The sequence below is a fragment of the Colletotrichum acutatum genome (assembly GCF_030867785.1).
Source record: "Colletotrichum acutatum strain CBS 112980 chromosome Unknown BDZ83scaffold_32, whole genome shotgun sequence".
In the NCBI taxonomy this organism is placed as follows: domain Eukaryota; kingdom Fungi; phylum Ascomycota; class Sordariomycetes; order Glomerellales; family Glomerellaceae; genus Colletotrichum; species Colletotrichum acutatum.
Window position 1 is genome coordinate 293,796 of NW_026849026.1, and position 22,295 is coordinate 316,090.

At 53.0% G+C, this 22,295-nt stretch overlaps 7 protein-coding genes across 7 annotated transcripts; 5 read left to right on the top strand and 2 right to left on the bottom strand.

Annotated features, from left to right (window-relative positions):
* Window positions 1–380: 380 nt before the first annotated feature.
* Window positions 381–3,075, top strand: BDZ83DRAFT_616091 (uncharacterized protein). The gene has a single exon (XM_060507948.1). It carries the CDS (start codon window positions 715–717, stop codon window positions 2,620–2,622), a length of 1,908 nt encoding a protein of 635 aa, XP_060366557.1. The 5' UTR covers window positions 381–714; the 3' UTR covers window positions 2,623–3,075.
* A 231-nt stretch (window positions 3,076–3,306) lies between these two features.
* Window positions 3,307–4,658, bottom strand: BDZ83DRAFT_650431 (uncharacterized protein; the record flags this gene model as incomplete). The annotated part of the gene is made up of 2 exons (XM_060510372.1): window positions 3,307–3,353; window positions 3,920–4,658. 2 exons carry the CDS (start codon window positions 4,656–4,658, stop codon window positions 3,307–3,309), a joined length of 786 nt encoding a protein of 261 aa, XP_060366558.1.
* A 1,081-nt stretch (window positions 4,659–5,739) lies between these two features.
* BDZ83DRAFT_574345 (uncharacterized protein) lies at window positions 5,740–6,728 on the bottom strand (the record flags this gene model as incomplete). Its single annotated transcript, XM_060504707.1, has 2 exons — window positions 5,740–6,398; window positions 6,452–6,728. 2 exons carry the CDS (start codon window positions 6,726–6,728, stop codon window positions 5,740–5,742), a joined length of 936 nt encoding a protein of 311 aa, XP_060366559.1.
* Window positions 6,729–7,773: 1,045 nt separating this feature from the next.
* Window positions 7,774–9,003, top strand: BDZ83DRAFT_750870 (uncharacterized protein; the record flags this gene model as incomplete). The annotated part of the gene is made up of 4 exons (XM_060513976.1): window positions 7,774–7,840; window positions 7,900–7,998; window positions 8,061–8,428; window positions 8,491–9,003. The coding sequence occupies 4 exons, from the start codon at window positions 7,774–7,776 to the stop codon at window positions 9,001–9,003; spliced, it is 1,047 nt and encodes a 348-aa protein (XP_060366560.1).
* A 596-nt stretch (window positions 9,004–9,599) lies between these two features.
* On the top strand, window positions 9,600–10,517 carry BDZ83DRAFT_549410 (heterokaryon incompatibility protein-domain-containing protein; the record flags this gene model as incomplete). The annotated part of the gene is made up of 1 exon (XM_060503477.1): window positions 9,600–10,517. A coding segment is annotated over one exon (918 nt), but the record flags the coding sequence as incomplete, so codon positions are not given.
* Window positions 10,518–12,647: 2,130 nt separating this feature from the next.
* Window positions 12,648–16,079, top strand: BDZ83DRAFT_750872 (immunoglobulin I-set domain-containing protein; the record flags this gene model as incomplete). The annotated part of the gene is made up of 4 exons (XM_060513977.1): window positions 12,648–12,965; window positions 13,061–13,494; window positions 13,544–14,850; window positions 14,902–16,079. The coding sequence occupies 4 exons, from the start codon at window positions 12,648–12,650 to the stop codon at window positions 16,077–16,079; spliced, it is 3,237 nt and encodes a 1,078-aa protein (XP_060366562.1).
* A 965-nt stretch (window positions 16,080–17,044) lies between these two features.
* Window positions 17,045–20,652, top strand: BDZ83DRAFT_260351 (kinesin motor domain-containing protein). Its single transcript, XM_060501990.1, has 4 exons — window positions 17,045–17,234; window positions 17,305–17,344; window positions 17,414–17,530; window positions 17,591–20,652. The coding sequence occupies exons 1-4, from the start codon at window positions 17,195–17,197 to the stop codon at window positions 20,565–20,567; spliced, it is 3,174 nt and encodes a 1,057-aa protein (XP_060366563.1). The 5' UTR covers window positions 17,045–17,194; the 3' UTR covers window positions 20,568–20,652.
* Window positions 20,653–22,295: the final 1,643 nt, after the last annotated feature.

The window sequence follows — 22,295 nt, forward strand, 5'->3', positions numbered from 1 at the left end:
AGTAGAGAGGAGCCACGAAGTCTTCTCTGTCTCCCACAATGCCCTCTTTCTCTTCTGCAATCATTTTCACTTGAAATCCTGCTACGGTGCTGTTTCTCTTGGTGACACGATTTACTTGATTCCAGTGTGACTTGGTCTCCTGCAATCCTCCTGAGAGACGAGTAATTGGCTTCGGGAGAAAAGAATCAAGTCGGTGTGAGAAGTCTTGGTATTCGTCGAAGCTTATACATACTATTGCAGGAGTAAGGGTCAAGTACAACACAATTGAAAGCCAATGAACAGAGTGCTGGAACCCAACTAGGCGTAGCAGGCAAGCAGGAATGGGAGTCCGCGCCTGAACTTTCTTTCTCCTGATTTTGCGAATGCAGCAGCGTCTGGGAGCACTGAGTCAAGTACCTACCAAAGGAAATACCGAGATGTCCATTCCTCGGAAGGATCGCGGGCGTGAGGCGGCTCAAATGTGTGGCTGCGCTGCCCCATTGAGGCCTCTGCGAAAGTGAGGCCAAATGACAACTCCAGCATGGTACAGCTACAACATCCGCCGATTGACTCAGCCCGAATTATTTTTCGAAAGAATCGCCCTAATGAAGAGGCGGCCTCATTCTTTACGCGCATACATAACGACGCGAATAGTTCTACAGCTCCATCCTCCCGTTGGAACATCAGTCTGCTACCATCATCAACTAAAGAGACCATCAACAACCACCCACTACCATGGCCGTACACCTCCAGCGCCGACTGCTTCAGGACTTTGCTGAATTACAGCGAAACCCATACCCTCGCGTTGCATTACACACCAGAGACAACGATATTCGCCGGGCATGCCTTGTCCTACAGCCAGAGGGCTGGATGCCCATGCACACCACCGTCAACTTCGGAGACCGCTATCCTCTCGTCGCTCCCACCATCAAGATGAACACGCGAATGGTACATCCCAACGTATATGATACCTACATCTGCGCATCAATTCTCAACACGTTCGAGGGATACACGCCGGCGTATACCCTCAGAGGCATCGCCATCCAAATGCTGAGCTTCTTCAGCAGCGATTCATTGGAGCAAGAGGGCGGCAATTACACCGAGCCTCTCGAGTGGTATCGGCAAGAGAGCCTCGAATGTCGGCAGGATTTCAAATGTCCTCACTGCAACTTTGATGGAACCAGGAGCAAGTCAGACCTTAGAAGAGCTCGAAGGCACGCCCTGAAAGCCTTGTCGCCGACGCCATCTTCATCCTCGTCAAATGCTGCAACGATAGCGGCTGCTTCCAAGAACTACCAGGGATGTGTCTTGGCCGCTTTGCCTGACGAGCTTCTGCTACAAACTCTCCACAGTCTGGACTTTGCGGACCTCCTCTCCTTTTCACGGGCTTGGCCGCGAATCGCAGACATGCTCCGCGGATACGATATTATCCGGTTGAGAGAACTCCAATGCTATATCACCAAAACCAACTTTCGAGATACAAAACTCGGCGTAGGCGTCATGGTCCCCAAACGCAAGCGGGCTATCGAGTCAGAGTTCGACCTGATCTCTCTACCAGCTTTTCAGGACCTGGGAGTTCGCTTCTCTGTCCACAATGTCGCTTTCGAACACTGGCTTCCGCTGCCTCTCAGCCGTCGTCACTGGTCCTCCGTCAAAGATTATGTAGCGCCCGTGATGCATAGTCTAGCCGTGGCTATCTCATTACCGAGCTCCAATAGCTCGACAGTGGGTGTTCTCGCCGCCTTCATGAACGACATTGTTGTGCGGCTGAACCAAGTAGATGCACACACAGCCTCTGGTGGCACCGCATACAGCGGCACCGATAATGTCAGGATTCCACGGATGAGTACATTGCGGCACGCATCGGAGAAGGCGATCGAGTCTTACTTCCACCTATTCCACCTTCTCCTCTGTTTGGCGACGGCGAATTCCCAACTGGTCACCGACGCCAATAACAAGATCAAGAGATTTATGAGTGGTAAGACCTCCAAGATGTCTTGTCCGAATCTTGGCCACCTACTGGTCTACCTCCTCATCAGCGACATTGATACGACGGAGGCCATGAGAAAAGCGATCATCACCGAGGCCATCACGCGCAACGTCGTATGGATGCTCGACAGGAGGGGCTCCAATATGCCGGAGTTGAGCTATCTCGAGCCTGATCACGTCTCGGGGTATCGTCTAAAGAGAACCTTTGAAGCAAATCGCACCTCATATCGACTCCTCATGTTTTCGGAGCTCTTCCGCCGCATCGCCAGACCATCCAACGACAAGACCTTGGAGCAAATCCGGGACGAGCTCTTCGACCGTCATGGCGCACCTCCTCCCGGTGCCGCTCTTCAGCTCTCCACCGAAGTCCGCCGCCTTCATGATATTGACAATTTCCCCCACTTCTTCAACGAAATGGGGATTGTGCGCCATCCGTCAGCTGGAAACTTCACCAGCGTACTGCGGGACTGTGTCAAGGATAGCATGAACAGAGGGTACTCGGTCTGGGGCTTGCCGGCCCCTACTGCTCTGGCCTTGCGGTCCCGGGTAGAGCCCAACGTTGGAGTCCGAGCAAATCTCGTGGTGAGGAATCCTCCTGGTCCTCGTTACATGTCGAGAATCACTTTCTTCCCTGACAAAGCCCGACGGAGCTAAACAGCTACGTGGCAAAGGGCTCTGACTGGGAAGAAGATATTTTGCGTGGGCCGAGCAGTCGAGTTATTAAAGATGATATACCCCTAATGAATTTGGAAATTCGAATAGAAACAATCAGTCCAATCTAGTGCACTATGGACCAGGTCATGAACCTCCCGGAGCATTGCTCAATTGCGAACTCAATCGTCAAGATGACAACGATCTTTCATGACCGCATCGCAAAAAGCGGCGGCCAATGTGAACAAGAGGTGTGATAAATTCAAATGATGAAGTGTATCTAAATGTCCAAATAAATCTCCATTCGCTCAATGTTAATCTTTTTTGTGAATATCTCTCTCATCATTAGATTCTGGGTATCTATTCCACTGGAAAACACTTTCTTCTATCTTGATCTCTTGGATTCCAGTATACCCAGCAGGTCAATTGTCATGAGGCATCGTCCCGCTCGCGAGGTCCGCACCAGCAAGGTGAAGGCAACTCGGTGAGCACGGGTGCCTTCGGTGAGGGGAAACCCTTGTTAGTCAGCAGGTGTCTTACGTAAGGCAGCTGCAAGGGCCCCCGGCCGCTCTCACTCAACGTCACTCCCTCCCCCCAACTTTCACGTCCCTTCGTCCTCTCATCGTCCCCCGAACTCGTCGTTCTTCGGGTTCAGCCCGTGTAAGCGGTTCTGCGAGGTTTTCATCTTCACTTTTGCTCCCAATTCCATTCCCGTTCTCGTTCGTGGTCAAAACCTACAGGCACGATACGTGCATTCCATTTTGAATCTCACTTACACCTTCCTGGCCTTGCCTTGCCTTACTTTATCTGCTGAGATCCGGCGGCCTCCCTGTCGTTGTCATGTAACACCAGGATTCTCTCCATCTTGATTGACGATGGCTTCAACCACTTCAAACACAAATACCTCAGTTCAAGAAGACAAGAGTCAGATTCATCAAGAGTTCCCTTTTGATTGTATAAAACATCACAGATTATGGGTTGCCTGTCAACCTGTCCATTCGATCTGGACGAACGCCTTGCCCCAACGCCATACACCAGGACATCAATTTCGGAAACAGCCATACATGGATCGGCCGTCTCGACCAATCTTAATCAAAAGATGACAAACTGCGTTTGATTTCATCACGAAATTATCCAAGGATCCCTCCTGGGTGGCTCTCACCCTCTCCGCGTGCGACTGCATCCCTCTACAGCCGCCATGTAAGCCAAGGCATCATCCACTGCGTCAAAGTCAGCAATTGAGCTTCACGAAATAGCACATCACAATGTGTCATCGCGTGCTTGTGAAAAGAGCACTGACGTTGAGACTCCACTCTCTCCCGACCGGCAATGTACCAGGCCTCGTTGATCCTGTCTCGCTCAGATTCACCGCCGAGGCAGGGGAAAAACTGGACATCTGTCGACAGCGGCGCCAGGTCTAGTGTGCGAAGCCTCGTGATGCGGGGAGCCCTGGGAGCTGACGAGGGTTGAGCGGGGGCTGTAAAGTCCCCGTGAATGCATTCTCTAGCATCATCGGGAAAGAGAATAAAGTCATCATATGACGCATCCTTGGCTAGAAGGTCGCCATTGTGGAAAGTGCTGCTGCCTTTCTCACGCCCGGATCTTGTACACGGTTCTTCGTTGTGGGTGCTTTGGCTAGTCCATGATCCCATTGCAATAAGGCTGTCGTGATCCGCGTTGCATATCCGTCTCTGCGATACGGGTCCAGGGCTTCGTCGGTATGACAAAGGCTGGGGCCTCGAGCGCGGAGATGGTGGCAGGCTGTACAATTGCTCATCACTCATGGGATTGGACGCGACGCTTTCTCTATAGTCGGCAGGGTAATATACTCGCATCGACGTTTGTGTCGGGGACGCTGGCGAGCGTCGATCACGTGGCCCGGCAAGGGCATGTCTGTGTCTGTGACCGTGAGGGGAAGTGCTTTCCTGCGATGGCACCATTGCTGAGTATATCTGACGTCCTGGGGTCATTAGAGACCTGGATCGTGGCACAGTGGTGAAGTCTGGGTGAGTATCAAAGTCGAGAGGCAAGAAAGCCATGGTGCTATGTTGATGATGCCTTGTAAGCAGGATTGGAGATGCTTTTGATGGAGCTGGCGATGGTTGAGGAAGTTTTGGGGTGATGGAGTGTTTCAGTTGATGGGGTAATGTGATGGAGGATGGCAGCCTGTATGTAATATCTCCTTCGCGGTGCAGAGGAAGTGTGTGCCAAGGGAAGTTTGAGAGGTCCGAGATGGGCTCTGCTGAGATATAGGGACCTGTCCAGGATGGAAAGCGAAAGTCAAAAGGGAGTTTTGGGCCGTTGGAGAAGTTTCTCTGATAACACGAAATAAAGAAGAAGGGAGGAGGATGGGATGTGAGATGGAGGGTGGTGGGAAGCCCGAGGGCTTTATATGGTGAGTGCTCCCCCGGGCTGCTCTCTCTCCTCCAAGTGGCCAATCAGGGGACAGTATTCCACTTCCCCCGTTGCGTGCCACCGACCCCGACACGGAACCCGGGCCTGCACTAGACCGATCCTCTTCCTTCTTACATCCAAGTTGGATTGTTTCTCCCATATTCCTCGTCGTTGATCTCATCAAGTCGTGCAATGGCTCGCAAAGTCTCATGAAGCCGGCGTGAGGTTGCTGGATGTCGTTGAGCCTTCTAGACGATGGTAGGCGATGCTGGACGCATGTCTCGATTTCCTTCTTCCTTCTTTGCCTTTCCAGAGTCTCTCGTTGTTTCACTCCACCAAAAATTCGAAGTCGATGTTTCTGCCCGTCGTCCGGAGCCTTTGAATCATTCAAGATCAAGTCGTCTTCTCCTTCCTGCCTTTCTTTTCTTGGTCGTTGACCCAGATTCCTTGGCTTCTGATAGCCATAGCCTTTGTGTCGATTTCCCATTTTGAGCGCATCCACACTTGCAAGCTTGTGGATCAGATACTCAGACGTTCCTTTTGTCAGGCGCAAGAGTGTAATGCCCGCCGTGTATAGTATCTCGAGCGGCCTGTTTCTTGCGAGAGGTCAGGCCTGGCTAGACTGAGTGTGGCACACCAGTCATGTGACCCTGCGCTGACCTAATGCGCACCCCCCTTGCAGCTCGAGGGTGTTGATGGTCGTTGGAAGCATACACGAGACTGCTGTCACCAGACGGATGCCGGGGGAACCGTCGCTTCGATTTCCCAGTCGAAGTCTGGCTGCCGGGCCCCTTCCCACCTCCACCACCAAACGTCGACACGGGTGAAGAAGTTGATGGTGTTGAGCCGAGCAGAGTCCCAAAAGAATAAGCCAAAGAGACGACAGTTCGTCATCCGAGGATCATTGCAGGTTGACCCTGGAAAAGATTGATATGCCCAATACCAGGCTTCTTCCGGGCCCTTATCGGCGTCCTCGCTTATCAAGGACTGCCGGACATGCTCTTTGTACTCCTCCGGAGTGTAGGATGACAGAGCTTTCCTAGTAGGGAGTTCCAAGTTGTTCATTTCGACGCATCTGTCAACAGCATCCGTGAACCATGAGTAAATCTCGCCGACCCGGTTGTAACTGGCGTACCGTGGCTGTTGCGGGAGGTCGAGAAGTAACCGGTAGAACTGAGTTGGCGGTGATGTTGACACCTCGTAGAGAAACTTGATTCCAAAGCATAGCAGTCGAGCCTGGTTCTGGTTGATGTGGCAATCGCCGCGCTCCAAATTGGGAGGTAAGACTGGGGCGGTCCAATACACAACTTGAGCCCCATTTCTAGGGCCGCAATGATGTGTTTGCAGAGCTTCGATCTTACGAAGCTCCACGAGCGCACGCAATGCTACAGAGAACCGTCAATATGATTTAGGGCCGAGGGATGCCTGGATAACTTACGAGGACCAATGACGACCGCTGCAAGAAAGTCCCTTGTCGCAACCAATTGCTCAATCTCCCAAAGTGACAGGTAATCAAAAAAGTGCGCTCTCTGGAAGTTCACGATGTCCAGGTTGAAACGTACAACTTCGGGATCTTTGAAGAGCTTGCAGTAGACCTCGAATCGATAGAGGGCTCTGTGGAAACGAGCAGACTCGGCATCTGTTGGCTTCTCAGCCGAAGAAGGTGCGTCAGGCCAGTCAGGACGGTCGTTGGCGAGACTACACTGCTCTTTCATGAGACGATGCAGTGCCATGTCCCGGAACTTGGATCCCAGATGGCTGACGCACTGGTGTAGTTCTGCTAATTGGAAGCCATCTGATAAGCTGACGGTGGGAGGAACACGCGGCCGTCTCTTGAGATATTCGTCACTAAAGGCGACGACGAGATTCAGGTCTTTCGAGTCGAATTTGGAGGACTCCAGGGCCATGACAGCATAAGAAAGTGAGAGAGGGCCGATCTCGTTCAGGAGCACCTGTCGACATGCTGACGAGGCGCATCTGAGCCAAGTTGGAGAAGTGAGGGCTGCATCTCTAAGACATTTGAAGGTTGGCAGGTGTGATAGGATATACACCCAGAGCTCATCTGGCATGCGCCGCGACATCGTATCGTGGAGGGTTTGTCAGATCTATCGTGATATTGTTAGGAAGCTGCATCGAATCCTTTATTTCTTCCTAAGGTGGTAGGAATTCCGGAAGTGGGCAGTTCGAGGTTCGATACAAGAACACGATGTTTTCAGTTGATGGTATTTCAATCCAAACTCAAATCAAGCTCAAGGTAGAGACCGTATGACTTGCAATCACTGGTGCTCAGGGTCTCATATGCCGTACTGGAAGGTCGCTTGGGTCGATGAGCATGGTGAGTTCATGACTTGTCGTTGTGAGATGACTGAGCTGATTGATGCGAGGATCGTCGATTCGGCCGCCGTTTGGGCCAAGCCGGGGCCGAGAGGTACTGTGTGAGCATACAGTGTCTATCTTCGATCAGGCTATCTGGACTGTGTGGAGTCTTCACTCGATGGAGCCAATGAGAGACCAGTTGATAGGCTAGTCTCTATCCGGGTTAGCGCCCAATTGCTCTCAACTCGGCGCAGGTGCAATGAATTGCTGGTCGAGCAAGCTCGCGTCAAATCCCTTCGCTGGCCTGCCACGGTACCTCTCTGCGAACGTCACCCTTCTCCGCCGCATCCCACCTCACTCTATCCTCTCCGGACAACTACCTCGAGATCGCGATTACGCCAGCATTCATTGCCTCCGAAGAAAGCTGAGTTCATAACCGTCGCGATGGGCAAGAAGAAGCGCGGACACCCCGACGTCGAGGACGTCCTCTCCCGGCCATGGTGCTATTACTGTATGCATCCATTGCCTTTCGCGTCTCGGATTTGAGCGCGTGTGCTGACTTGTTTATAGGCGAGCGTGACTTTGAAGATCTGAAGCTTCTCATCTCCCATCAGAAAGCCAAGCACTTCAAGTGCGACAGATGCGGTCGCCGACTCAATACCGCTGGAGGTCAGTTCACCACCGTACGCCGTCCTCTGTGGCATCGCAAGCTCACGTCTCGTGTCGCGCAGGTCTCTCCGTCCATTTGAATCAGGTCCACAAGGAAACCCTCACCCAAGTCGAGAATGCGCTACCGAACCGACAAGGCCTCGATGTGGAGATCTTCGGTATGGAGGGTATTCCCCAGGATATTTTGGACCAACACAGGAACCGCATTATCCAGAACTTCTACCAGGCCCAAGAGGATCGCAGGATCGCCACCGGCAATCCTCTACCTGGTCAGTCGAAACAGCCGAGGAAGAAACTCAAAGTTGAGACTCCCGAAGAGTTGAAGGCCCGCCTTGCCGAGCATCGCGCACGACTGGCCGCCGGCCATCCTCCCGCTACTAGTGGCAGTCCTGCCAATGGCGCCCCTGCGAGCGCAAGCCCGGGTGCATTTGTAAGTACCCTTACACCGAAAATGTTATACACGTGTGGCTTTGGGCTAACCATCCGTCACAGAACAACTCTCCGTACCCGCCGCCTCAAGCGCCTTACGGTGCTACTCCAGAACAGAACTACCCGCCTGGTGCTGCCCCTGGCGCTCCGGCTTACCCTCAACAGGGCTATTCGCAAGGCAACTTTGGCGGTTTCTCTGCATCATCTCTCCCCGCGAGACCGACGAGTGGCCTCCAAGCAATGCCCGGCCTACCTCAACGACCGCCTCAACATGGCGGCCAGTTCTGGAATGGCTCTGGCGCACCGCCGCCTGGCTTCCCAGGAGCATCCACTGTCGATGAGCTTGTTTCTGGAGCGGCACAGCACGGAGACGAAATCGACGAGCTCATTCGCAGAGCCGAGTCCGGTATTAAGCCGGCCAAGAAGCCCGAAGACGAAGCCGGCGACGAGGCCTCAGGCGACAAGAAGTCGAAGAAGGATAAGAACGGTAGAATGTTCTATGCAGACACGGAGGTCAGCCCTGAGGAGCGCATGGCGCAAATACCGAGATACGCCTACGTGCCCCCAGCATCGTAGTCAATCAAGTAATGACTGGCATTGGACTAATTGGATGGCGGCGAACGGGGACGTTGCGACACGGATGCATCCCAATCATGGCAAGTGTCACTGCGGCAGGCTTCCATCGAATGACACGATTTTCGAAATTCGGGACGACAACGGCAACCCTCCTGAGCGGAGTTTCAACGGCGTAGCTGGTTTTGGGATGTACATAAAAATTGTAAGGAATGCACTAAAAGATTCCGTCACTGTACTCATCGCAGACCGTGACGCTGAACAGGTTGACAGGTCCTGCGTTTCAACGATCGTCGTTTCATAGTGACCCGAAATGTTGTTTCTGGTGCTGAGGACGAAGAAGCTGAGATAACCTCTGAGCTGTAAACTGGCATCTGCATTGGTGTTAAGTCATGCATTCTCATGCATGAGATGAGGGGCTGCAGTCTGATAGGTGGTCACACGTCCGTATCTGGACTTAGTTGCCAGCCTTGCTTACCTTGCTTGACAAGATCACATAAACGACGCATAATTTATCTTTCTCAGAACGCTCAACATACTTCCTAGTATTGTGGCATTCCTCTCGTACTGCTCTGGACTTTTGGTGCACAGCCTTGGTCATGTGGCTGATCGACACACAGAAAACGACATTGCATCGCGTCGCGGATCATCGACAGAATGGCACACGCTCCTACGCCATTCTCTCCCACACCTGGGGCAACCAAGAGGTCGAGTTCCACCACATGTCGAATCTGAACAGTGCAAAGACAAGATCAGGATGGAACAAAATCAGGATGACCTGCAAGCTTGCTCGCTCCAAGTTCAAGTACGCATGGGTTGACACTTGCTGTATTGACAAAAGTAGTAGCGCCGAGTTGACAGAGGCCATCAACTCCATGTACTCCTGGTATCAATCGGCCGAAATATGTTACGTCTACCTAGCAGACCTAAGTCCAATACCTGAAGGGCTTAGGGGCACATATCGCTACGATTATCTCAGAGACAAATTACCCAAGTGCCGCTGGTTTTCTCGGGGCTGGACTCTCCAAGAACTGATAGCCTCAAAGCAAATCGAGTTCTACGACAAGAAATGGAACCTCGTAGGCGAGAAAAGCGACCTCATAACCATCATCCAGGAGATCACACGAGTTGACGTGAGCATTTTACAAGACAATTCAGACCTACAAACGCTCCCGGTAGCACGTCGCATGTCCTGGGCCGCCGGTCGTAAAACCACAAGAGTTGAAGACATTGCTTATTGCCTCCTTGGTATATTTGACATCAATATGCCATTGCTATATGGCGAGGGATCAAAAGCATTTCAAAGACTTCAAGAACACATCGCCAATGAGACCAACGACTTGAGCCTTTTTGCGTGGCAAAAAAAGGTCGACTACCAAGCGGCTGCGGCTCCAGGGCTCAGTGGTGTGTTCGCAGAGTCTCCAGCAGACTTCACATACTGTTCTACCCTCATGAGACACCGAGATCGATTCCAGTTCAGAAATGACTTTACCCTCACCAATAACGGTCTTCAAGTCAAGGCTCAAAAGCTCAGGCTGCCGGCGAATGACGCTGCGGAAGCGGCGAGCGGTGCTGACGCGTTCTACGCGTTGAGTCTTGATTGTCTCGAAACCAGTGTCAGAACACAAGGGACTCCTAAATGGCTTGCAATCTGGCTACTCAAGGTCGGAACGACGTTTGTTAGAGCGGTTCCAGATCAGGTGTATGCATACAACTCGAGATTGCAATGGTCCAATGCCACGCTGGACACATTTGATGCCTGCATCCGCAAGACGCTATATGATCACGAAACGACGCGGCTGGCGTCTTTCATGGGAGCCAAGATCGGATTCGAGTACGACTCGCAGCTCAAAAACTTGATTATTTCCAAGACTGCGAATCCTGTGGAGGCATGCGTGCGATCCTCCGTCGCAGACTTTGTCTTTGACTGCCACGGGCTCGACAATTTCGCTGGGACGCATTGTTTCAAGATCCAATTCGGATTTCCATTACAGAAAGTTACCCTGGGCATCATCTGTGGCCTTCAGTGGGATGGCTCGCGTTGTCGACCGTGGGCAGCACTTTTTGACGAGCTGTCGGTCGAGGGGACCGAGTCGGAGTTACTGATGAGATACGCACAAGTGATTCCCGGGGTTAAGGCCGAAGAGAGACTGTCGGAGATTCGCGACTACATGATGTGTCGATTTACAGATCAGTCAGGCCTGTACAAGTCGAATTTGATGCCCAAGTCTGCGACCATTATTCAGTACGGGACTGTCATCACACATCGTATTTGGATTGAGGCGGAACCCAGAAAGATCGACGAGGTTTCCTTCTCTCGAGGTTCGTCTTCTGCGTACATTTTCAAGGTCCATTATCGATCTGGCGTGAACCAGGCAGATTAGGTATTTGCTGAACAGAATCAAAAGTGTGCTATTGGTGCTTCCACGCTCCTCTTCCCACTGGATATGAGATAGCCGGGATTGCGTGAGTGGTGACGCGTTTGATCAAGTACATGCGTGTACGCAGTACTTCTTAAACACGAACAGTCGTCTGTGTGGGGACGGCAAGACGTGCCGAAGTTCTCCAATTCACATCAAGAACCCAAGCGGTCGGGCTACTCGTGGTGATGGCTTCCTTGCCACTTTGTTTTACAAGACTAGAGTGACCGGGTAATGAGATGAGCAAAGTTGCTAACAAGGCGAGTTTTTTTGGCGGCGGCCGGGATGATGTTCACTTTGCGGCTAAATGCAACTCTCCACTTCCAATGTCACAACTAGTTGTTCCCCGCAGTGACTTTTGCCGTGAGATCACGCGCGAATCAAGAAATCTCCAAATTGCCTAGCTGATTGCTTTTTGGGGTAGGCATCTCTTCTCTTTTGTCTTTGTTTGGTTCAATATCTCTGGAGTCTGGCCTGTTGAATGCTGTAAGTTGACTAAATCTGGTCAAACTGGCGAGTAATCACTTGCTTGGAGAAGAAGCAAAAGCGATGGGTCTATCAAAGGACTCGAGAGAAGCTCACTGCCGTAACTCGGCACCGACTCTTGAGCAAGTTGTGGCCGAACAAAGCCGGGCGTGGGGTAAAAGAGTCTTGGAAGCCGCTCGCTTCGAGGACCCGGCCGCGCTGTGCTGCGGGGAAAGCTCGACTCAAGCATTTTGGTGGCTGGGGTCTCCCTCGCCCATCTCGAGGACGACCATCTCTTCTCTTCTCAGCATGCCTGATAACTTCGCCGGCCCTTGCCCCGGCCTTGTGATGGTGGCCCAGGAAGTGGTCCCTTTTACCCGTCGGTCAGGCACCGTCATCCCATCTTGGCTGGTGTCATCCGTCCCCGGCCGTCCATGAAGGCGGTTCTCGTGCCATTATTGGTGGTTCTCCATATTGTCTAGCTTGTGTTGCCGTTCGTTCATGCCCCGTACCATCAGTCGATCCCACCTTGCCATGCCTGTTCAATCTGATTTCCCCACGGAAGCGTCATCCTGGTCTAGGGTCTCCAACCGTTCCTGATCCGAGGACTGAAGCACTTGTGCGCTATATTGGACGCTCGTTTGTGTACTTAATAAAAGTGACAGCCCTTCCTCCTAAATGATGCTGGCTTCTGTCTGTCCGTGACATTGTCTTTGTGCGAGTGGAGACTTGTACAAGCGTGAGCTTCACAAGCCCGCAGTCATGGCGTTCGTCAACCTCAGGTCAATCTCCCTTGTGGTTCTATCGAGCCTGGCACCTTTGATTTTGGCATTGGGACAGCAACCAATCGTCTCGTTCGAGAGTGCTTCAGGCAGCTTCCAGATTGCCGGAGGAGATGTAGGGACAGGCCAAATTCTGGTATCAGACGATGATTACTGGGGCGTCATTCGGGCAGCAGGCGACCTAGCCTTGGATTTCGGTCGGGTCACCGGCACAAATTACACGCTCAGCAATGGCGGAAACAGCTCCAAGCCTGCTCTTTACACCTTCGCGCCCGTGGATGTCACCAATAACACCGTTGTGAGTCTCCTTCCTGTGCCGCAGTCCAAGTGGTCTGGGTGGCTCTGGAAAGCGTTCTTCTTGAGGAGAGGATGATCACTAAGTATTTTCCACAGTACCGAGTTCTAGACGAACAGTCATTTTCCGGTCCCAACTACACTAACCCCGCCCCTGATCACACCGTTGTCATCGTCGGCACCATTGGCCATTCAAAGGTCATTGACAGCCTCGTCAAGGCCCAGAAACTCAATACGAGTGAGGTCGAAGGACAGTGGGAGTCATTCGTCAGCCAACTGATCGACGAGCCCATTCCGGGATGCTCCCGGGCTCTTGTCATTGCCGGTAGTGACCCCCGAGGCACCATCTACGGCATCTACGACGTGAGCGAGCAGATTGGAGTCAGCCCATGGTACTTCTGGGCCGATGTGCCGTCCAAGAAAGCGACTGAGATCTATGTTCTGCCCGAACGTAAGGTCCAAGGATCTCCTGCGGTCAAGTACCGTGGTTTCTTCATCAACGATGAGCAGCCAGGTCTTTCCAGCTGGGTTTCGTAAGTCAGTCTCATTCTTTTGGGAGGGACAAGGCTGACATGCCGAAAGAACCAAATGGAACGACACATGGAACGATGCGGCCGGATACAACTACCACTTCTACAGTCTCGTCAGCGAGCTTCTCCTGCGTCTACGCGCCAACTACCTCTGGCCTACGCTTTGGGGAAGCATGGTCTACGTCGACGATCCGCTGAACCAACCTCTCCTCGACGCATACGAAGTCGTTCTCGGTGGCTCTCACACAGAGCCTCTGATGCGCGCTCAAAACGAGTTTAGAACGTTCTACCAGGGCCAATGGGCCTACAACCTCAACAACAAGACCATTGACGACTACTTCCGCTACGGCGTGCAGCGAGCCAAGCCTTACGCTCGCAACAGCTTGTGGACCATGGCCATGCGCGGCACGGGTGACACTGCTATCGAGGGCAACTTGGGGGTGGAAGGCATCGTCAAGATGTTGGAACAGCTCGTGGCCAATCAGCGAGCCATTATTGAAGGAGGACTTGAAATCGACAGTGCCTCGGAGGTTCCCTCGTTGTGGTGCCTTTACAAGGAAGTTCAGTCGTACCAGGAAAAGGGCCTCGTCGTACCCGAGGACATTACACTCCTGTGGGCTGACGACAACTGGGGAAATGTTCGAAGGCTGCCACTGGTGAACGAGACTGACCGGAGCGGCGGTGCTGGCGTCTACTACCACTTTGACTATGTCGGTGACCCGCGCGACTACAAGTGGATCAACACGATTCAGCTGGAGAAGACGGCGGAGCAGATGTCCTTGGCGTATGCTCGTAATGCACGCAGGATCTGGATTGTCAACGTCGGTGACTTGAAGCCGCTCGAGATTCCCACCAGCCACTTCTTCGACCTCGCCTACGACACGGAGAAATGGGGCGTTGACGGCACAGGGAAGTGGCTCGAAGCTTGGGCTACCAGAGAATTTGGAGGCGACCACGCAGGCAATATCACGGACATTTTGACGCGGTATGGCATGTACGCTGCTCGCAGAAAGTACGAATTGGTCGAGCCAAACACATATTCAGTCATCAACTACAACGAAGCAGATGCGGTCTTGGGGCAGTGGGCTACTCTCCGAGAGGAAGCTCAAGCTGTGTATGATGCCCTCTCTGAGGAATATCAGGCGTCCTTCTTCGAGATGATCTTGCATCCCATCTCGGCTGGTGAGATCCTCCACAAAATTCAGATCAACGGTGCGAAGAACCAGCTATTTGCAGGACAGAAGCGCAACTTGGCAAATGATATCATCGACGAGTCAAGAACTCTACTTGATGCGGATGCCGAGTTAACCATTCGATGGGACGAGCTGCTCGACGGAAAGTGGCAGCATATGCTTGATCGTAAGTTCAAGAGCCTCTCTTTCTGAATAGTACTGACATGACGCGCAACAGAAACCCACCTTGGATATGATGGTTACTGGCAGCAGCCCATGCGCAACACCCTTCCAGATATGCGCTATGTCCAGACAGCCTTCCCATCTCTGGGTGGCCAGATCGGTGTCGGCGTCGAGGGATCCAACGCCAGCGTTCAGGGTGACGACAAGTGGCACACCAACTCTGCCAACGATCTGGCCGTGCCCCCGCTAGATCCCTACGGGGCTATCTCGCGCTACTTTGAGGTGTTTACCCGTGGCAACACAGCTTGCCCTTGGACGGCCAGTCCTTGGCAGCCCTGGGTCAAGCTCTCCCAGTACAACGGCACGGTTGGCGGTAACAATGGTACCGACAGCCGTGTCTACATCTCAATTGACTGGGAGAATGCGCCGGCAGCTCCCAACACGACGCAGGTGTATATCAACGTCACAACGCCGTGCAAAGGCAAAGAGAAGTACGCTGGATCAGGACAGAGAGTCATCGTGCCTGTTGTCAACCGGGCCGTGCCGTCCAACTTCACCAAGGGTTTTGTTGAATCTGATGGACATGTTTCCATCGAAGGACCGCACTACCAGAACATCATTGAGCCCAGCAACTCGACGAGGATAAGCAACAGCAGCAGCAAACTCGAGTATCACTTGTTTGAGAATTACGGACGCACCTTGGGTGGAGTTGGACTGTATCCGCCCGAATCGGAGAAGGTCAAGCTCGACGAGGGACCGGCGCTGGAGTACCAAATGTACCTCTTCACCAACACCAGCAAAGCCAACGTCACGCTGTACATCTCATCCACATCCAACTATCTCGGAGATGGCAATCCTCTCGAGTATGGCATCTCACTGTACCCAACCGGGGGAAGTGCGCCGCAGCCCAAGACAGTGCAACCCGTGGGTAAGACACAAGGACAGAACATGCCGGATGGATGGGGCTATGCCGTGGGTGATGCCGTTTGGGGACTCACCGGCAACTACACTACGACAGCCTTCAACGTGACGCAGGAGGGCGCGTATACGCTTCGTGTATGGGCGCTTCTGCCAAACATCATTGTGCAAAAAGTTGTGGTTGACCTTGGTGGTGTGAGAAAGTCGTACTTGGGACCTCCCGAGAGTTTATTGCTTGGACGTGATGAGCAGGGTGCCGTCAAGCGGACTGCGTTTACAGAGACACCGGGAATTGTTGGAGGAAGGTCGAACTAGAGGAAGTCACATGCTTGAGACTGAGGTATTGGGTGTTGATGTACCAAAGGTGAGAAACAAAGTTTACAATAATGAAGTACCTAGTTAATGAAACAAATAAAATAACAACGGTTTGGTGTCTGAAGAATTCTTTAGTTCAAAGTGGATTCAAATTCATTCTGGCTTTTCTCATTTTCGCCAAGCCCCTTGACTCCTGACATGTTTCAGTGTGTACCCATAGTTCTGGTCCTTGAAGCGTTTCTGTACCATTCTTTGTCCTCCCACTGCGAGCCACTGCGATGATGTTTTGTCTAGTTGTTTGTGGCTGGTGCCAATCTATCAGCCACAAACCATACCAGCCACGTGAGCCCCACAGCGCCCCGTTATTGTCAGATGTGGCTCAGTCGAAGACATCCATTTTAATTCGTCTGCGCACTGATGGTGGTGGGTTCTGGAGGAGAATGGGGATTAGCGGCTCCGCTTCTGCCTCGCTAAAAAGGCTCCCGGTCGTCGGGGGCAACGGCGGCACCTGGCGGGTGGGAAAACAACAAACGTCAGTCACGGCACACGGCCAAACAGCACGCACACAGCTCAGAGTGCGCACACCGTCAGCTCAGATCAGCTCCGCCCAGCCCAACACAGCACAGCACAGCACAGCTCAGACAGACAGACAGACAGACAGACAGACAGAGAGACAGACAGAAACGAGGGGACCCTTCAAATCAAGACATTTGACGACCACCGTCACTCCTCATCCCCTAATCTCTTATCCAACTGCAGCTCTCTCCTTCCTCCCATTCCATCACCACCTCGCCCTCACTATCACTCTCACTAACCCACACCCCCTTCTCTTCTTTCCCACACAGCAGCTCGTGCTTCTTCTCTTATTCTTCCCCAATACTCCTCTTCACTGCACATGCTCGGCCCGCGCTGCAAAGCGGCTTTGTTTATTTCTTGATTTACACCCCGTTTGCTGCACCGCTCGACTTGGACGTGGACTCGAAGAGCTCTCTCTCGCGACTTGCTAGACAGTCCCCTCGGAGCCGGCAAACGGGACGAATCCGAGTCACTTCTTTTCCTTCGCACAATACGCACACACTCGCACAATACAGACAGCATCACAATAGCTAGCAATCATGGTTGTCGATCCGAATGCCGCCTCCATCACGGTCGCAGGTTCGTCTTCCTTTCCCTCTCTTAAGCTACTACCCGTCGAGCGCAAACACTAACCTTGGCCGTTCAACAGTTCGAGTGCGACCATTCACGATCCGGGAAGCAGCACAACTGTACGTCGAGACGCTGTAGCAAAGGAGGCGAGAAATCAAGACCAATAATACTGACTGGACTGCGTGTAGAACTCGCAATGAAGAAGGCACCGTCTTTCTCGGCGATGGCTCGCTTGCCGCCGCACCTCCCAAGCTCCAAAGAGGCGGTATCAGACCAGTAATCAAGGTCGTCGACGACAGATGCCTGTGAGTATCCTACCTGCCACTGCACGCAGTCTCGTCTCATCCTAATCCCCTCTACCACAGAGTCTTCGACCCTCCCGAGGACAACCCCGTCCACAGATTTGGAAGATCTGTGGTTCCCAACGGCAAGAAGGTCAAGGATCAGACCTTCATGTTCGACAGAATCTTCGACGACAATGCCACCCAGAACGACGTCTACGAAGGCACAACCAAACAGCTCATCGACAGCGTCCTCGATGGCTACAACGCCACAGTATTCGCCTACGGCGCTACAGGTTGCGGCAAGACGCATACCATCACCGGAACATCACAACACCCTGGAATCATCTTCATGACAATGCAAGAACTCTTCGAGAAGATTACCGAGCGAAGCCAAGAAAAGACCACCGAGATCACCCTCTCCTACCTCGAGATCTACAACGAGACCATTCGCGACCTGTTGATCCCCGGAGGCAGCAAGCAGGGATTGATGCTCCGTGAGGATTCGAACCAGGCCGTGTCTGTCGCTGGTCTGACAAGCCACCACCCCAAGAACGTGCAAGAGGTCATGGACATGATTGTGCAGGGTAATGCTTGGCGTACAGTCTCCCCAACAGAAGCCAACGCTACCTCATCTCGATCCCACGCTGTTTTGCAAATCAACGTATCGCAAAAGGACCGGAATGCCTCTGTCAACGAACCACACACCATGGCAACTCTCAGCATCATTGATCTTGCTGGCAGCGAGCGTGCCAGCGCCACCAAAAATCGCGGCGAACGTCTACTTGAAGGCGCAAACATCAACAAATCTCTTTTGGCCTTGGGAAGCTGTATCAATGCCTTGTGCGACCCTCGCAAGCGCAACCACGTACCATATCGCAACAGCAAGCTTACACGACTCTTAAAATTCTCTCTCGGCGGCAACTGCAAGACTGTCATGATTGTCTGCGTCAGTCCTTCAAGTGTCCATTTCGACGAGACGCAAAACACCCTTCGATACGCGAACCGGGCCAAGAACATCCAGACCAAGGTGACTCGCAATGTCTTCAACGTCAACAGGCACGTCAAGGACTTTTTGGTCAAGATTGATGAGCAAATCGCTCTCATCAACGAGCTCAAGGCCCAGCAGAAGGATGCAGAGAAGACCTTTTACGCAAAGTTCCGCAAACAATTGGAGAAGCGCGATGCGATCGCTCGCGAGGGCGTCCAGCGTCTCCGCGTAGCGTACGAGAATTCGGCCAACGACAGACGGGACAGAATCAACAACATGAAGAAGTTGAGGGCCTTTGAGCGACGTATCAGCCTGCTTTCTGCCTGGGTCGCTTCTTTTGATACTGTCTGCGATCAACGAGGTGACGAGGATGCGATGCCCGCAACCCTTTTGGCCATTCGCAAGACTGCACAGGGCATCATGGTAGAGCTGGAGCACAGCCGCCACCATATTCACCAAAAGCTGGAGAACACCAACTGGGAACGTGCTATTGACACGGCTCTCCACCACAGTATCAAGCAGTTGCCCGGAGGCGAGTCCGATGCGGCTGAGATTGATACTCTGACCCGAGAGGCCGAGCTGCTGAAGGCCAACTTTGGCAGAGAAGCCAGCCATGAGGTTCTCGAGATGGACAAGGTCGGCGATGCTGCCATGATGCAGGTTCTTCTGACGGCGCAATTCGACATCCTGGCATCCCTCGAGGATACACTGGCAATGAACGAGGAGGATGCCGTAGCGCACGCCAAACAGATTATCAACCGCCTACTAGAAGCTGGCTTCTCGGCCGCATCCCATGTTGTCAAGCCTGATGGTGCCATGATCCCCGTTGAGAAGTTCTCTCCCAGGAAACAGGGTACGCCTAAGCGTAAGAAGGCAGTCGTCAACAACACCACCTCTCCCATCCGCCAGCCAGCCTTTGTTCCTCCAACTGAGCCTGCACCTCAGCCTCATGCGTCTCCCATCAAGTTGTCTCCACGCCGTAGAAAGGCGGCGGCTCCAAGGAGTCCCCGCAAGGGAGTTTCATTCACGCCAGTGAAAAGAAAGTCGGAAGCCAAGCGAGGTGTTCGCTGGAGGGACGACGAGACAGAGTCAGGATTGGCAGACTTTGAGAAGACGCCCAAGAAATTCGAAGCAACGCCAGAGCACACATCACCAGAAAAGGGACTGCGAATGCCTGCTCTTCCTTCGTACCTGAGGACGGTATCACCCAATCCGGGTAACTCGGGCTCCGACGACAGCCCGACTCTGGAACTCCCCGAGTCTTCATCGATCCCTCCTGCCAAGCCCAATAGATTCCAGGCTGGATTCCTGACCAAGGGCCGTATCTCGTCGATTGGCTCTGGATCACCAACTGTGCCAATCCCGATCATGTCTTTGCCTCTCGGCTCCTCTCCGTCATCAGACAGCGGAGATCGAGTAGCTCCCTTGCGCGCCCTGGACGTGCACCGTTCTTCGAACTTGTCGCCTCCGGCTTTCCGCTCTAGAATCGCGAGAGCCAGCCCTCCTCCGAGAACGTCACTGTCCGGCAATGTCTCTGCCGATGAGAATAACCCACCTTCACCGCAGGGGCCGTCCGGGTCAGAGTCAGAATCACCTAGCATTGACCCTAGAAAGATTCGATCGGCCTTGCACTCGATGAAGAAGGTCCGCGGCGAGCACCGACGCGTGTCGTCCATAGGAGGAACGGCGGCATCAAACGCAAGGCGCATCTCGTCTGTGAACTCTATCGGCTCCAACCACCGGGCGTCGGCAAGCTTTTCCGGTCCTATGGCTAGCAGCACAAACGGAATCTCTCGATCACGACGAGCCAGTGCGGAACGAAGGCTCTCACCGCCCATGGTCTGCTCACCTCCTGATTTCAGGAACGATCGGGCATTCACGGCGGGGCAAGCAAGGCGCATGCACTTGGGAGGCAGCTTGAGGCTGGAAGGAGGAAGCCCACAAGCGCCTCAGCACAGAATGGCTAGCGCCGACTTCAAGAACCGTCGCATCACAATCGGAAGCCTGGCAGCGACCGGTAAGATCGAAAAGGGACATGCACCTAGGCCCAGCGTGGCAGGTTGGCGTTGATTTTTCATTCTTTGGTTTCAATCATACCCACTTGGCTTGGTAGTTGTCGCAATAGAGGCGATGAGGGAGTCATTGGTTTACCTTCCCTGTTGGGATAGGATCCTTGTTTTTTTCCCCTCTCATTGACGGGCGTTGGGCACACTTCGGATCTTCATCTCAGAGAGTTCTTTTAGTTTGTTTCCAGCCGTTTGGCAGGCCTCGTCGAGGGCCTTTGTATGGCTGTTGTATCAATAGGTTCGGGGTAGGGCATATATTCACATTTCATCTGATCACGATTCTTCAGCTCAGCAACTCCATTGCCCGCGTTGTGCGAGTGTAATGATGGTGACAGGTGCTGAGAAACAAATCGCCGGGTTCACAGTGTCAATTTGCCAAGCAGCCAAGACACGCCGCTCCGAAGATCCCACAGGGCATGCTGGGAAAACGTGGATGCAGACATGCAGTGAGCCCTGAGGTCACGTCCCTCCCCGGATTTGTGCCAAGACTGACGCACGTCGGCATGCAACGACAGTCCGATCATGCAAATATGTCGTGTGTGAGACTTGGGTGAGTTGCGAGAGTTGAGACTGTGAGACTTCGGGTCTGTGAAATGAGAGAAAATCGCTTTGGACCTTCCGTCGGTGCCATGTCATGCTGCTAAAAACAGCACACTTTGTACCAGCAGAACCTCAGAGTTTGGAGCCTCATGATGAGACAGAACTCAACGGCCGAGGTCTGCCGAATGATCCGCTCACAGTCCAGCGTGGTCAATGAGGCATGAGGCCATGAGCAGCAGCAGCAGCAAGGGCAGCGCACAACGCAATGAGAATAAAAGGTGCCCTCATTCGAAACGAAAACGCCCGCTGTTTCAAATAGTTTCTGGTAATTGATGAGTGGGCTTCTTTGTTTCCATCGCCGATGAAGCTGTGAGCCGGGAGCCGGGTGAGGCATTTGAATGGGAAATGGGAGGAAAAACAAACGAGATTTGAATGCAGACTTGCAGGAGTTCTTTTCTCGGGATGAGGGGGAACCGGCCAGAGTTCGCCGACGGGCTCGCGGTCAGCTTTAGAAATCCCGATGGGCTAGAACCCGTCAGCTGTATCTGTGTTGCAGGCGCGGCGCCGAGGCTGTCTCATTCAGCAGGTCAAGACGGATCGGATGGCAGATGCAAGCAGCCAACGAGAGGAAGAGAGGATGGAGCTCCCGACATCATTATCATCATTATCATGATCAGCACCAACTCTCTATCTTGTCTCTCTCTCTCTCTCTCTCTCTCTCTCTTTTACACACACATATAAGAATACACAAATACAACAGACAACATAAAGGGCAATGAGACGTTGAACTAAGCACCATTTCCGTTGAAGGGGCGGAATGACGGAGTGGGCCAGCGATAAAGGCAAAATAAGTGATGACATTACCTAAGTTCCCCTGGCGTGGCCCTGGCGGTAACGTAATGAGATTTCCCCTTTACCTAACAGGACCGTTGGACCATAGGATGGTCCTCCCTCTTGGTTTGCCACTCTGGCACTCGTGCCACTCAAAGCCGTTCCAGGGGAGACCCAGGTCGGGGTAGCTGAGAGTTCTGCGACGGCGCAATCTTATTCCAATCATGCTTATTCGGCTGATTTTCACCAACCGATGCTTATCGCGTCGTCGGCAGAAGGGGCGGATAGATTGCGATATGTGATGAGCACGAGGTGAGTGGCTGCCCGTTCTCGAGAGCTCCCGCTTGCAATGCCTGACATT

Excerpts from the sequence above, each read along its gene's own strand:
- BDZ83DRAFT_616091 (XM_060507948.1), top strand. The coding sequence starts at position 715 with ATGGCCGTACACCTCCAGCGCCGACTGCTTCAGGACTTTGCTGAATTA.
- BDZ83DRAFT_260351 (XM_060501990.1), top strand. The coding sequence starts at position 17,195 with ATGGTTGTCGATCCGAATGCCGCCTCCATCACGGTCGCAG. Across the intron at positions 17,235-17,304 it reads CGCCTCCATCACGGTCGCAG|TTCGAGTGCGACCATTCACG; the intron begins GTTCGTCTTCCT and ends GCCGTTCAACAG. Across the intron at positions 17,531-17,590 it reads GTCGTCGACGACAGATGCCT|AGTCTTCGACCCTCCCGAGG; the intron begins GTGAGTATCCTA and ends CCTCTACCACAG.